This window comes from Coenobita brevimanus, chromosome 55, assembly GCF_032717465.1.
Source record: "Coenobita brevimanus isolate Jiangsu-jjx chromosome 55, ASM3271746v2, whole genome shotgun sequence".
NCBI classification, from domain to species: Eukaryota; Metazoa; Arthropoda; class Malacostraca; order Decapoda; family Coenobitidae; genus Coenobita; species Coenobita brevimanus.
This window is the reverse complement of record NC_137008.1, coordinates 32,360,652-32,377,205: the sequence shown is the minus strand read 5'-3', so window position 1 is coordinate 32,377,205 and position 16,554 is coordinate 32,360,652. Positions and strand designations below refer to the sequence as shown.

General features: G+C 43.5%; 1 protein-coding gene across 3 annotated transcripts in view; it reads left to right on the top strand.

Annotated features, from left to right (window-relative positions):
* The window catches only part of TyrRS-m (Tyrosine--tRNA ligase, mitochondrial), an 817,527-nt gene that overhangs the window by 240,976 nt on the left and 559,997 nt on the right, over window positions 1-16,554 (top strand). For all 3 annotated transcript variants that reach the window (XM_080273695.1, XM_080273696.1, XM_080273694.1), the window contains one exon: window positions 11,239-11,398. In XM_080273695.1, the coding sequence (XP_080129821.1) occupies window positions 11,239-11,398 (160 nt within the window). The remainder of the gene's footprint in view (window positions 1-11,238; window positions 11,399-16,554) is intronic.

Here is a 16,554-nt window from a genome sequence, read left to right as displayed (position 1 = left end):
ACATTTTGTTTCATGCCTGACAAGAGTATCATAGAAGTGAACAGTCTTATTATACCAATAGCGACAAACAGGAAAAACAGTTGTAACGTTAAACAGTACTGCCTGAAGTTACAGCTTCACTTTTTCAGCCAAGTGAAGTACTTCAGCAATGTCTATGCAACTCAGGGCACACCCAATTACAGTATTTTGTTATGAAAATAGGATAAAAATCAGTGAGTAGAATAACTGATGCAATATCTGAAATAGCAGTGCCTGACGGGCATTCATATCAGCGTCCGCCATTTCTGCTGTATTCTTAGCAGACGAAGCGATCAGAATGACTGACAACGTTCACTCTCTGCATCTCTGCTGCCTAAGCAAAGCTCTCATGATCGGCAATGGGGATCATTTAGGCCGTAACGTCGAAATTGGTTAGGTTAGGTTAGGTTGTAAAGTTGTTTGCCATTTTGGACGTTACGGCCGAAACGACCAGAATCCTAAGGTGTGGGTGAGAGTTTGGTGTGGGTGTAGTTAAGGAAGTAGAAGTGGGAAGAGTCAGGCTAGGGAACTGATAATCCGCTTATTATAATCCCTTCAGCCCAGCAATGTATTTTATAGGGTAGTTTATTCATGCTCGCCATATGATTTTATTCAGTTCAGGAAACATGTACTGAGGAGGTTAATGTGGGCTGAATCAAATGCCCCAAGTCTGAATATCGCCTGTGCTCAGTTAAAACGATTGCCAAGTTAAAGTCGTATGAAGTGTGGTATAAGCAATTCAATGGATGGTATTGAGGACCATTTACTGCATGAGAGTGACAGTGAAACAGTGATGATGACCGTGGTGATGACTTCCAGTGATGCTTCAGGACTTGGGGAAAGTAGTGATGAATTCTCAGGATTTGAAGACGAGTGAAATTTTCACCATGTCAGTAATATGAAGTGAATATAGGTTTTAGGTGATCATGACAGATGCAACCAAGGAAAATTTAGGATCAGTGGTGCTGTACACTTTTAGTCTTGCACTGATGATGTTTGGATGAATAAATTGTTTGAGATGTTTCATGTCCTTAAGTGATGATATTTATATTGAACAACCAAATACATTTTGATGTTTTTGGCATATAATAAAGCCACTGGGTACTCCAAAACGGACTGATGTAAATGTTTCAGAGGCGAGCGAATGTTGCATGTGGTGTGTACATGTGTGCGTGTGTGTGTGTGTGTACCATAGTGACTAGGAGGCAGCAGTGTTAAGACCACAAATGGATGTTTTCACAGTACTCGAATGTTTTGAGACGGATGTCTGTTTTTAGCAAATTCTGATAAGAGAAATATGCATTTTTAATTGTTGATGCTGCAAGGAAAACAGCTGACAGTAAGGGAGTGATACTGGGAGAAGAGGGTAGAGACAGTTGTCTAGCGCTTGGTTTGCAGCAGTGTTGCTAAGGGATAGTTTCACCATTCTCGACATGTTTTGAGATGAATGTCTGTTTTTAGTAAATTGTGATCAGTGAAGAACGTATTTTTAACTGTTGATGCTGCAAGGGAAACATCACAGACAGTGAGGAAGTGATACTGAGAGGAAGGGGTAGAGACTGCTGTCTAGCGACTGGGAGGCAGCAATGTTACTAAGGTGTAACAATGGATGTTTTCACCATACTCAGTATGTTTTGAAATGAATGTTTATAGTAAATTATGATCAGTGAAGCATGTATTTTTAATTGTTGATGCTGCAAGGCAAACATAGCTGACAGTGAAGGAGTGATGCTGAGAGAAGAGAGTAAAAACAGCTGTCTATCCTCTTCCCAAGCAGCCTTGGTATATTGAACTTTGGTTGTAAAACATTGTAATTTGTGTATTTACAAGTGCTACCTTTTTATATTATTTGTGGAGGTAATTACAGGTTGGTTAGAGTGCATGATTAATGATGGTAGTAGTCTGATATTGTGTTTGAGTCAAGACAATGTGAGGAAATTCCGTAACAGGTGTGGAATATGACGGGGTTCTTTTAGGATAAATGAACTGATGTGAACATTCATTGTACTTTATGTTTTTGTCAGTGAATGAAAGAACAGAGTTTATTGACTTCATTTGTGGTTTTAAATTCATAAGATATTAAAAACAGTGTTTATATCAGTTTACTGATACATATTTATCAACAAAGTTGAGATGGCCTCATGGTTTGAAGTCACGTTTTGTTAAGACGGGGTTTTGTTTTCTCTTTTCGTGTATCATTCTTTGTACATAAAAGAAGAAACTAAAGCATGATGAGCAGTACTGAATAGATTCTGAAAGGTGAGTGTGTATCTAAGTGATAGTGGCTCATATCAGTCACGTTTTGTCAAGAAGGGGCATTGTTTTCTTTTCCTGTACCATTCTTTGTATATAAAAAAAAGAAACCAAAGGCTGATGATCAGTAATGAATAGATTCTGAAAGGTGAGTGTGTATCTGTGTGGTAATGGCTCTTATCAAGAAACCTTACTGCAGTCTTGGTTGGGGCAAACTTTTTTTTCACAGAACTGCCCTGCCAGAATTAGAGTGCGTCTTTCACAATGCTGCGTCTTACATGCCGCTAAATACGGTACTTCAACAAACAGCAGTTGAGGTTATGGCACACCTAATATTTGACTTGGCTTGTATCTCTGACTGGGGTAAAAATAATCTTGTTGTTTTTAATGCATCAAAAACTCAGTGTTTACACCTATCAACCCGACACAATCTTCCACAGAAGTACCCACTAATGTTTAATAATATCCAGCTCAATCCTGCATCATCCTTGAACATGCTTGGGATTTCATTCACTCGGGACTTATCTTGGAAAAATCATTTCGCATCTCTTGTAAAATCTGCTTCCAAGAGATTGGGTGTGCTAAGCCAACTCCATACCTTCTTTACCCCTCACAGTTGTTGACTTTATACACAGGTTTTATTCGCCCTAGTTTAGAGTGCAACTCTCATGTGTGGGGAGGCTCCCCACACACAGCACTTCTCAATAGAGTGCCCCACTGCAGGGGGTCACCTAGACGTGATGGCGGGGCTTGAAACGTGGCTGGCGGTTCCACCTACTTTGGAGGCATGCCTACCTTTGTAGGGTTCGATATTTGTCGGTCTCGTGGACCAAGCACCTTCTACATCACTGGTGGAGGAGGCCTGCTGGCGATGTTAGTCCCTGCCCATTTGCCATCTAGGGGGGGATTGTGCCTCCCCACGTGTTTGCCGTGCGTGGCGTCCTGTAATGCTAGGAGATGGGAGTCCTGGAGGTTGAGCGATGCTGCACGATGCGCCCTGCAGCTAGCAATACACCTCTTCGGTCCCTTATTCTGGCTAGTTGGGCAGCCTGGTTAGGCCCGGCTAGGTCAATTGAATGGTCATGCGTTGGCTAGGGTCAAGCAGGCACTGGGGGGCTTGGTGGCTCTTATCGTCCTGGAGTCACCCTTGTCCAGGTCCCCCAGTGGTTACCTGCGTATACTCTTCCGCTACCTCTGGGATCACCAGTGGTGTCATCCCTGGCAAATGACCTCCCCTTGTTGGGCTCCGCGGTGGGTGGAGGGGTGGGGGAATGAAGGTGGTCCTTGTAATGTGGCATCGGTAAATTTTTCTTCTTTTGACGACCCTGGTTCTGTCCCTGGCGATTCTTCATGGCCTTCTTTGTGTGAGACACCTGTACGACCGGGTGGCCCATCATATTTAGCCACCCTGGAGCCCTACCTGCCTGGTTCCAACGGTTCACTTTCAGTGGGGCAAGTTAAGACAAAATACCATCGCCAATTACCATCATCTTGTGGACCTACCCGCGAAGTCCTTCCAGGTATTTTTCAGAGGACCGATTTCCCACGATATTATGTAGTCCGTGCCGTAGGTGGTCAACCCATTAGTGCCCTCGTCATTTTCACAGTTCATCAAGAAATTATATCGATCTGTGGGAGGGAGCCAAAGATGTCACCTCGGGGATGGTGGCCTCCTGGTGTAGGTTACATCCCCTGAAGAGGGTTCTCGTCTGGTTGAAAAATGTAAATATCCTGGTATGATGTTCTCTTGTGTCCCACATGCAACATTCAATCAGTGTTGGGGAGTTGTGTTTTCCCGGGCCTTTCTTCGGTACTCCGAGGACAAGCTCCTTGATGAACTAAGGATCCACAGTGTTGTTAAAGTAGAAAGGTTCCAAAAGAAAGTTAATGGTATTATTACTCCGACTCCATCCTTGTTACTCACATTTGATTGTACAGCTCTTCCTTCTTCCATTAAAGTTGCTTGGCTCTCCCTTAAAGTTAAGCTTAAATCCAGTGTTGGATGTACCTGTCATTGGATGCAACAGGGCCTCGTGGCAGTATGTTAACTGTGGCGATACCACTCATCCAGGCAAAGGATGCCTTAGACCTGCTTGTTGCATCCACTGCCCTGGGGTGCACCCTGCGTCTTCGGCTGTCTGTGACTGGTTTCGGCTAGAAAAAGAAATTTTGCTTCTTCGACACAGGGATAAGAGCAGTTTTGCTGAAGCTCGAACTAGAGCACTAGTGTCTGTTGTGAGGAATGGGGAATCATATGCATCAATATTGTCCCATCATAGACATACACGTCATCCTGTCGTAGAGCGGTCACAAAACCAGTCTTTGCCACCATCTCCAGTGGTCCCATCATCTGTCTCACCATCTCAAGTTGTGCAACCTCCACTTCTTGCAGCTAAAGTCAACGTTGATAAGGAAACTACTTCTAATATGGCTGAATCCTTGCCTGGTTGTCTTGAATCAAGTCTGACCTCCTCAAAACATCATCGTGGCTCAACAGACTCCTTGAATACTGATCATCCTCCTAGCAAAATTTCAGTTGTAAAATCATCCTTTTCTGCTCTCGGTCCTTCAGTACAAGAGCCCTCTGGACTCAGTTCAGAGTCTGAGAGGGCACCCAAGGTGCCAGCCCAGTCTGGCACCTCCTACCCAGAGGTGTCTGATGTTTCACTTCCTGTGGCCACTGGAAACCTACCCTGACCAAATCATGATGCACCTCCTCAGCTGCATGCAACACTACCCTCCCACTCTGGTGTGACAGGGTCTGGGTCCTTAAATCCTAAGAGGGTTCAGTCTCTTGCTGCTGGGAAGTCTGGCAAGACGGAAGCTGAAACTGATGGTCCGCGTGTGAACCAGTCCCTGCCCGGAGAGGATGTCCAGCGAACCCTTGGTGCTTCAGATCCAAGTCTCGCTATGCCACCTTCACAGGGGTCTGACCCTGTGCAATCCGTTTCCACATCTAGGACTCCTGGTGTTTCCACTAGTTGCCCTACTCCACCAAGGTCACCTTCCAGGCAGGCTTGTGTGCCACCTCGAAAGAAGAGTATAATGACACCTCCTTCAATCAAAGCCCGGCACAGTGGTACCAAGCAGCTCACTTCAAAGAGCAATATTAAGCAGCAACATGCCTCCAGTGGCTTGTCAGGAATTGGGCTGTCTCGCCCCTTATCCTAATTGTTCCTTCACCATGGGTACTATGGCATACTCAAACGCCATCCTACAGTGGAATTGTCGCGGGCTGCGTAGTAATTGGGAGAAGTTGTGGACCCTCCTGATTGCCTCTCCTTTGTGTGTCTCTCTCCAAGAAACCCTTGTCGGTTTTGCCACTCCCCATGCACCTCCTGGGTACAGTGTGTTTTACTCTGCACCGGCCCAGGGCCCAGTTGGTGGTACTGCTGTCTTGGTGAGGGCTAATGTCCCTCATCAACAGGTTCACCTCCAGTCTGATCTCCAGTGTGATGCTGTGCGGTTGTATGCCCACTGCTGGTATACTGTCTGTTGCATTTATTTACCACCCAGCGCAGTAGTTAGTAAAGCAGACCTTGAAGACCTTCTAAGACAGTTATCTAAGCCCTTTCTCCTCCTGGGGGACTTTAACGGTTGCCACCCTTTGTGGGGTGACTGTCTAATTAACCAACGTGGGCATTTGTTGGCATCCTTATTGGAGGATGAGGAGCTCTCCCTGCAGAATACAGTACTGGCGAGTTTACAGATTTTTATCCTCAGACGAACACATTTACCGCAATTGACTTCTCTGTCTGTTCTCCTGACTGCCTCCTGGATTTCACCTGGGAGGTTCTGAGGGATCTGCATGGGAGTGATCACTTTCCTATCCTTCTTACTGCAGCAATATCTAGTCCTTGTTCCCGTCTCCTGAGGTGGAGGTTGGATAAGGCGGAATGGTCCCTTTTTTCTTCCTTGACTTCTGTTGGTGTTTCCATAGAAGACTTTCCACATATAGATGAGGCTGTTTCATTCTTTACATCTGTTATCCATTCTGCTACCCTCTATGCTGTTCCAAGAACCTCTGGCACATATAACTATCGCCCTGTCTCATGGTGGAATGAGGATTGTAATATTGCTGTACCTGCCAAAAAGACAGCATTTTCACATTATCGTCGATACAAAACAGAGCATTATCTTGTCGAATTCAGGAGGGCACGTGCTAGGGCACTCCGGGTCCTCAAACAAGCCCGGTGAGACTCTTGGATGGCTTATGTGTCATCCGTAAACTCTAAGACACCAGTGTCTCAGATGTGGAAGAGGGTACAAAAGATTTCGGGGAAATTCCCACAAGGCAGGTCCCCTGTGCTGTTGTCGAATGGTAGTCTGTTGGTGACCCTGTGGCTGTGGCCGATATTTTTGCTTCTGCCTTTGCAGCGGTCAGCCATAGAGATGCTAGCATTCCAGTTTTTGCCAGACACAGGGACGTATTAGAGGCTAGGGTATTGAACTTCCATTCCAGGAGGGGGGAGTCTTACAACCTCCCTTTCTCTTCCCATGAACTTCAGTCTGCTCTTTCCCTTTGTCATGACACCTAACCAGGGTCAGATGATATTCCCTATGCAATGCTTCGGCACCTGGGCGATGATGCACTGTCTTTTCTCCTCAAGCTTTTTAATAGAATCTGGAGAGACTCTTCTCTTCCTACCTCTTGGGACGAAGCTGTTGTCCTGCCATTCCAGAAGCCAGGGAAGACAGGTTCCAGTCCTCTAGAATATCGACCAATTGCCTTTACATCATGCTTGTGTAAACTTTTTGAAAAGAGGGTTAGTCCATGCTTAATGTATTTCCTCGAAAGGAATGACTGTCTCTCTCAATGTCAGTCTGGTTTTCGCAAATATCATTTGACGACAGATGCACTTGTCTGCCTAGAGGCTGCAGCATGTGATGCTTTTGCCAGGAAGCAGCATCTGGTGTGTGTCTTCTTTGACTTAGAAAAGGCATATGATACTACATGGCGGTTTGGTATCATCAAGCAGCTTCACTCTTTAGGTTTACGTGGTAGGCTGCCCCTATTTATATTAGACTTTCTGTGTGACCGTTCATTATCAGGGTTCGAATTGGTTACACTCTGTCTCCTTCGTACCCTCAGGAAGAAGGCGTGCCTCAAGGAAGTGTCCTTAGCACGATCCTTTTTGCCATAGCATTAGATGGTATTCTGTCCTCTATGCCAGAGGGGGTGTCTGCCTCACTGTATGTCGATGATTTAGCTATATGGTATGCTGCCTCCTGGATGCCCGTAGCTGAACGTCGCATGCAGCTTACCCTAGACCGCGTATCTCATTGGGCCACAATGCATGGCTTCCGTTTCTCACCAACAAAAACGGTGGCCTTGCATTTCTCCCACTTGAGAGGTGTCCATCCCGACCCCGATCTCAGGTTATATGGCCACTGGGTCCGATGTGTGGATGAAGCAAGGTTTCTCGGTCTTGTTTTTGACAGAAGACTGGCTTGGGTTTCCCATATCCGTGCATTACGTTTATCCTGCCACCGTGCCCTGTCTCTCCTATGGACTCTATCTCACCTGTCTTGGGGCACTGATAGAGCCACCCTGCTCTACCTTTACCGTGCCTTGGTACGGAGCAAATTGGACTATGGGTGTGTGGTATACTCTTCTGCTACTGAGGCATGGCTGCAGCCTCTCAGTTCAATTCATCGTGCTGGGATCCGTCTGTCAACTGGAGCTTTCTGGTCTTCCCCAATTCCTAGTCTATTAGTAGATGCGAATGAACCGCCACTAGATCTCCGTCGCCAGTCCTTACTGGTGCAGTGTTGGCACCGCCTTCACCGTCTACCTTCCTCACTAAGTTGTATAGCTGTCTCTGAGGTCGCTCTTTTCCCCTTTTATAACGCCCACCCTCACTATCCGCAACCGTTTCGGTACTGAGTGAGGGCTGCCATGGAGGAGTTAGGTGTTCAGTCTTCTCCTGTTTGCCCTGTGCGTGTTCCCGGAGTGGCTCCCTGGCTCCTCCCAGAAGTTCGGCCATGTGATTACTTCCCTGAGAGGAAGGCCTCTCTTTCCACACAGGTAGCTCTGTCTTATTTTTTAGAACATGCCTCTGCCCACAGTGGCTCGATCCCTGTATATACTGATGGTTCCAAGTCCTGTGTTGGGACAGGCTTTGGTGTAGTTTTCCGTGATTTTAGCCGTGGTGGGAGTCTTCCTTCTTCTGCCTCTGTTTTTACTGCTGAACTTACAGCTATTTTATTTGCAGTTGAGTTGATTTTTAGTTTCCCCCCTGCTTCTTTTACCATTTTTAGTGACTTAGCCAGTGCCTTGCAAGCTTTGTCTTGTAGCTTCTCATCACACCCTCTAGTCCTGTCTATCTTGGAGTGGCTGTTCTTATTACACAGGCGCGGATTTCCTGTACAGATGTGTTGGGTCCCCGCTCATGTGGGAGTCGTAGGCAATGAGCATGCTAACTCTTTGGCGAGAGCCGCTGCCTCTCGCCCTTCCTCTCCCCATTACCATGTCCCATCTGAGGATTTATGTACAAGCACTATAGAAGCTGTCCGTCTCTGTTGGCAGAGAAGGTGGGATGCAGTAGGGGCGAACAAACTCCGCAGCATTCGTCAGAACCTGGGCGATGGGAGGTATGTGGGACTATCCCAATAGTGGGAAACAACTTTGGCCCGTCTCCGGATTGGCCACACTAGGCTGACTCGTGTTTTTTTAATGGAGAGGGCACCCCCTCCCTATTGTGATGATTGTCTGGTTCCTTTGACTGTGCAGCATCTTCTTTTGGAATGCCCCAGTCTTGAGGACCTTCGTCAGCGGTACCTTTCCGGGTGCTGAGCCAACAATGGACCGTACCTTCTCTCCTCGGTGCTTGGGGAAGAGGTTTGTGCTATGGGAGGAGGCACCTTCTCCTTTGTGTTGAGTTCTGGCCTTCTCCACAAAATGTAGGGCTTTACTATATTTTAGTTTGTGTTTTATACTGTTCTCGTGTAACCTCAATCTTTCCACCAAGTTTTAGTTTTGGTTGTTTCTTTGATTTTGTCGTTTTGTTTTATGCATCGTTTCGCTCTCTCTCTCTTTTTTTTTTTTTGTAATATATATTATGACTTCCTTTTAATGTTTGTGTTCGGCGGCATATGACCTCTGCTGTTGCGCCGCCATGTCACATTTTCATTTATTCATTCATTCATTCTCAATAGGGTGGAGTCAAAGGCTTGTCATCTCATCAACTCTCCTCCTCTTACTGACTCCCTTCAACCTCTGTCTCTTTGCTGCACTGTTGCATCTTTATCTCTTTTCTGTTGCAGCTTCAAATGGTCACTGCTTCTCTGAACTGTCTGCTTGCATCCTTCCACCTCTACGATGGGTGCATAGCACCCATCTAGCAACAAAACCTCATCCCTTTTCTGTCCAACTCCCTAATGCAAGAGTTAACCATTACTCCCAGTTCTTCATTTATGCAACAGGTCAACTCTGGAGCTGTCTCCCTCTGTCTGTATTTCCTTCTTCCTATGATCTCCAGTCTTTCAAACGCAGTGTGTCGAGGCATCTCGAAATGAGTAGATCTTGAATTTGGCTCTCTTTTGTATTGCTTTTGTTTTTTCGTAGAAGGAACGGTTTGCGGGCTCAGGCCTTTGGTTCCTTCTTTCTTGCATTAAAAATAAATAAATAAATAAATGAGACAAGGTTGTTTTGTCCCCATTCATTGATCGTAGATAAGTCTTGATTTATGGAGATGGCTGTACTGAGTTGAGCGCTAGAGATATCAGACTTTGGAAATGGGTGTCTGAATGTGAATGAACTATGAAGTGTTGAGTCATTTGCATATGAATGGATGGGATTGTGGGTGACAGATAAGAGATCATTAATATGAACCAGGAACAGGGTTGGCGCCAGAACTGATCCCTGCGGCATGCTGGGATAGTAAAAGCTACCATAACCAAGTACAGTAGAACCTCTCTCATTCGGACTATATGGGGGGAAGGGTTGTCCGAATTAGCAGATTGTCCGACCATCAGGGTAATCTCCAGTTCATACCAAAAACTATCTACATATGGTATGTTTGTTAATTATTAACATATGTGGCATTTGTCAACCCTACATAACTGCAAAAGATGAGAGGATACTAAAATAACCAAACTAATCATGTACGATAGTTTTGTATTGCATAATTTACAGCTAAGGCCATGACAAGAAACTAGCCTACATTTTAAATTGTAGTAAGTGACTAAGGCCCGTGTAGGCAAAAAAATAAATTAATTAATTAACTGTAATATTTGGAATAAAAATAAAACTTATGTAGGCAAAAAAGTACATTGTCATCTTTGGCATATTGATAACGCCCATATGGGCAAGAAGCTAATGTTTGTTGTACTGTACATGTAAAGCACGTTTAAGTACAAAAAATAACCTACAGTAATCATTAAACACTGCAGAATATTCTGACCCATTTTTTGTGTAAGCAAACTCCTCCTTTTAACACCTTTATTCATTGCAGAAGCTACACTTGAATTAAGGGGCATGGTAAGGAGGATTAACTTTAGGAATACAGCATAAAAAAATAAATGGTTGGTGAACTAGTTGATGGAACGAATGCTAGCGTGTGTTTAAACAGGCGCCCATGTTGCGACCTAGCGTGATCCGAGACTAAACGAATGACTCGCTTTCCGCGCCGATACTGAACATGACTTTAGAATTACTTTCAACATATTTTTGGAGATTATTATTTTTAAATTTTGTCCGAATTAACAGAAATCCGGATTAAAGGGGTCCGGACCAAAGAGGTTCTACTGTATGTGATAACCAAGGGATCACTGAACAAGTAATTTTGACAGGTATGGTTCTTGCAGGTATCTGTTGGAGAACAGAAATCAGGAAGACTTTCTTGGAATAACATTTTGAATTATGTGTTTAATGTTTTTTTTTTTTTTTTTTTTTTTTTTTTTCCTAATTCGATGGTATATTTTTTCACTTAAATTGAGTTGTGTAATTGTTTTTGCAATTTTCAGGATTGTGAACAATGCCTCATGGTACCAGAGTGTGAGTGTGGTTGAGTTTTTACGAGCAACAGGTCGGAGTCTAAGAATGGGTGACCTGCTGTCCCGAACAAGTGTACAGTCACGCATCAGTTCACCTGAGGGACTCTCCTTCACTGAATTTTCATATCAGGTTTGAGTGCAGTTAATCCATCATTGTGACCACCACCACCACCAATGCTGCTACTACTACTACTGTTACTACTACTACTACTACTACTGCTACTACTACTACTACTACTAATACTCAGTCCCTCCTGGAAATTGCCAGAACAGAGGGTGAGAGACTGATGAGGAGAGTGTATGTGAGTGAGGTGGAGGGGGGGAGAGGGAGGGGGGAGGCCGAGGATGAGATGGAGGGATGGATTGGAGAGGTATATGAGAGAGGGGGGTGTGAGTTGGGAGCAGGGCAGTGAAATGGCGGGGGACAGGGTGACGTGGAGGCGATTTGTTTGCGGCCACCCTGTACGGGACTGGGGCGTCTGGCAGTAGACAGATAGATAGACTTCTTTTCCCAGTATATTGTTCCTGCCTTCTTTGACAACACATGGTGTCACTTTATAAGAATATTTTTAGCACCTTAAGTTTGTGCATTCTTTGAATATATCTTACGGCCTTATGTATTCCGGTCTCATGTATTGCAGTTTATATTCAGCAGTGAAACATCTCTTTCTGTAGCAGTGTCAGCCATTCGAAAGTTACGTATGTTTTATGTAGCAGAAATATCACATCCAGTAACCGTTCGTTAATTTTCCATTCCAGTAATGCGTGATAGATATTATAAAAGGAACTAAACAAATAATTTTTCCAAAAATGTGAAAAAGTTTAACCATTTGAGATTCTGATGACAATTTCGAACTTCATTTCAAATCCAACCTCAGAGATTCTGTTGACGCTTTTAATCGTCATTTAAAATTACTTTTGTAAAATGTTCACCATGAATTGATTTACACATCATAGCAAAGAAACTCAGGCATGATGATGTGGGATGGTTGCTTTGTGTGTGGCGGGCAGTGCACGTGTGGTATGAAACGTGGCTTTGTCTCAGGTCAGAGAACAAAGCCAATTGCTCTGTAGCTGTGTGCCAGTCGAAGGTCATGTAATTTCCTCACACTTTCCCAAGCTCAATCCATTATTTCAACATACTGAATACAGTATATGTGTCATTTTGACGTTTTATTTTCAATGCTTTCCTTTTTTGAACATTCTCCTGTAAATTATAACTGTTCAGCTTCAAAATAGCATCACATCAAGCATTCTATATTGAAAAGTATATCTGCACAGAGCATTAAAAGAAAAAGAATATGTGGCCAAAAATCATAATTTATGCATCTTTTTCCTTTCGTTTTACCATGCAGTAAAATGCATAAATAACCACAATATGTATAGCACTGTAAAACTAATTTATTGTAGTTTCTAATGGCTTAAACCAGATTTATTTATCATTATTAGATTTTTATTGCTGAATATTTTTCTACAGCAAGCTATAAAATTTTTGGTTTTCACCTATCTGTACTTCGTCATTTTGACTTTTTTCATTTTTTGAACATACCACAATAAAGTACAACTATTTAGATTTGAACGGACCTGGGTTCAAATCCCGCTGGGGCAGGGAACAGTTCAGGGATTTAAATTTCATAAAAATCAGACTTTACTGATCTACCAGAAGACCCGCCGACATGTTGTAAAAATACCCCTGCTAATACCAATACACCAGTCTTGTATGAGACAGCCCTAGCATGTATTCAGTATGGACGGTGGGTGTTAGCGCCGAAGTGGTGACATGTAGAGATGTGTGGTACGTAGGAGGGCTACTGGGCCTTGAAAGCAGGCTGTGAAGTCTATGGCCAGAGTCGGGGGGGGGGGGGAAGACCCCCAAACCAACATTCTATCATTAAAATTGTATTTACACAGAGCGATCAAAGAAAATATCGCGGTGCAAAATTGTGGGTCAGCGCGAGAGCGGCTGACTCTAGCACAGACGTAATCTGTCCGGCCGAGACACCTGATAGGATTAATAACTTGATCAAATTGGCAAGGCAGCAACGTAAAGGAAATACAATGATATCTCCAGTTCCATAGTTAATTGATAATGGTAGGGTATGTTGATGAAGACAAATAAATAGATAAATAAAGGAAGGAAAGATATAAAGGTATATGAATACCTTTACACTGACCAAGTTGTTTTTGGTCACAGGCCCAAAGTTAACCTTATTTCCCTTATACATCTACCAGAAAGTACCTTATATACCCTGCTGCCATACAAATGCTATACTGTAAATATATATAGTATACACACACACACACACACACACACACACACTGGTGCAGTGGTAATGTTCCCGCTTGCCAACTGGTGGACAGGAGTTCGCGCCTCGCTCAGGTTGCGAAAAGTTTCACTGACGAAGTGGGTGGTTACTGTCCCCCTTGAGCAAAGGGACAGGTGTGTGTGTGTGTGAAGGTCACAGCCTTGCCCTTAGATCGGACTATATGAGCTCTCAGCTCCCTTCTGGGAGGGTAAAAAGCTGACAATCACGACCATCAAATGATCCTGACCGACCCGGTGAATTACACACACACACACACACACACACACACACACACACACACACACACACACACACACACACACACGGCCCCAGAGGCAAGACATATGACACATTGCTCCACGCTTGGCCGACCTTGGCCACAATGGGCCATACCTAAATAGTATCTTTATATGAGTCAGTTGTGGTAGGTGGGAGCATTCACCATCCACTTACTTGATGTAGTTCTGCTCTCGGGTATTTGCCCTTTCCTCTCCACAACCTTCTTTCCTTCCATCCTCTTCTGTCTTTCTTTCCTTCATTGTTTCTTTGTCCTTCTGCCTACGGGTGACTGTACACTTCCTCTTCTGTCTTTCTTTCCTTCATTCTTTCCTCTTCCTTCTGCCTGTGGGTGACTCTGCACTGAACGACAAGCCAAATGGTTTCCTGTACACCAGGAAACCATTTACTATGCTGGGTGGTAACCATATAACTAAATTTTGGCACCTGGTGGTTTAGTGGGTAATTATGGCGTTCCAATCGGATTCAGCTGGTGAAGGTTTATATCCAAGGGGTGGTTAGGGTTTATTGCTCACGTAATGCCACTCAGGGATGAGTGAGGCTGGTCACTCTCATCGTAATGTCAGGACCAACTTGCCTAGCCCAGATTCCTATGCATCTCATAGAATGACATAGAATTAGATGATGGATGGATGGATGGATAAGAGTCATGCTCTGTACTAGGTTACATGAAATGGTATTCTAATATAAAAGAGAAAGTTTAAGTAAAAGTGTTGTTCAAATAACAGAATACAGCAAATTAGTGCAGGAATGCGCCGAGCAAGTTCATCAGCTGTTTAGTGTTTACTGCTGCGTGCACCAAGGAATGCATATTTCTAAGTAGAATCTTTCTCTTAGTACCACAAGATGACCACCATCTTTAGTAAAGCAGATTTGGAAAGAGTTAAGAAAAGGGATAAAGGTAAAAAGCAGGATGATGATTTCTACCAGGAACAGGTTGAAATGGAGACGTACAGTAAGCTGGTAGAACAGATACACAGAGTAGAGAAGGCATTTCAGAGTGAAATGGATGAAATTAAGAAGCAATTCCACATGTTGAAGGAGGAAAGTGAAAAATTAGTCAGAGAAGTAAACAAGAAAGACACAACAATAGATGTGCTGTCAGTTGAGGTGGGTTCACTCAGAAGGAAGTTTAGTGAAATGGCAAGGACAGATGTCAGCCACAAGAGTATTATGGAAGAGTTCAGAAACGATACAGAGACAAATAGGCAAGCAAGCAGTCTGATAGATCAGAGCAGTGATACTGAGGAGAGGATAACCCATGTGAATGAAGCGATGCAAAGCTACAAAAATGATGTCAAAACTACATAAGCTGAAATGGTGAAAGTAAAGAAACAAGAGCCAAAGAAAAGAGAATTAAAAAGGAAGTGAAAAAACAATCCAAAACTGGTCAGAGATTCACCAGATATAAACAGATTTATAGTAATCACTGGTATAGATGAGAAAAAAATAAGAAACAAAATTTTGAGAGACAAAAAGGAGATGGCATATGTAATGAGCATATTGAAGGAAGTATCAGATGAAATCTGTAATAAAGACATTGAGGAACATAAAAGGCTAGGGAAATATGAGAGAAATATGTCAAGGCCACTGAAAGTAACCTTCCAGAGTGTAAACACTGTGGAGGAGATACTAAAAAATGCAAACAAACTTATGGAAAAAGAGGAATTCAAAAATGTGTGGATAAAAAGATGCCGAACTAAAGAGGAACTTGGATTAATAATGATAATAATAATAATAATCTGGCCTTTTGTTTCTCAAAAGCGCCAGTTCTTCCTTTTGGGAATTCACTATCGCTCGACACACACACACATTATTTTTACAATTACAAGAATTGTGACATTTCTTGTATATAATACAAACTACATCATATATACATGAAAGTGGCAATAATTAAACCCTATAATCATCCATCATAGTACCTCTCTCCAGGTCATAGCATTTTGAAAAAAGAAAGGCTTTCAGCTGTCTCTTAAAGGATTCAACAGTAGAGAGTTGTCTTATGGACAATGGCAATCTGTTATATAATCTAGGGGCTCTATATGCAAAAGAACGATCAGAGAAAGATGACTGGTGAATGGCTCCTGGCTCATCAAGACGCAAGGAATCATCTTCACTGCGTAACATCACACCTGGGCGTGTCGATGGGAGTTTTAACAATTCAGCAAGATACATCGGTTCACCAAACTTAAGAACCTTGAATGTAATAAGACACAGTTTAAATTCAATTCTAGCCTTTACTGGTAACCAATGCAACTCAATCAGAAACGGGGTAGTTGAGGTTCTCGGGGGGAGACCAAAGATAAGCCGTGCCGCCCTGTTCAACACAGACTGAACTTTTGTTAGTATATTATTTGGAAGACCAACCCACAGTGAATTACAATAATCAACACGAGACAAGACCACTGCATGGACCAATGTTAAGAGGCACCGTCTATTCGGGAATCTTCTCACAGAGTACAGATTTCTGATGTGCAAGTTACACCCTCTTACATCCTGATTAATATGTTCTTTGTAATTTAACTTAGAATTAAACACCCAGATTTCGAACAGAACTGACTGGATGCAGCTGTGACACGCCAATTTCAAAGCCAGGGCATTGTCAGTGTCATCACCCCTTCTGTTTCCTCTGATGATGATGATCTCAGTTTTACCATCGTTCAGCTTAAGTTTCCTCTTAGCC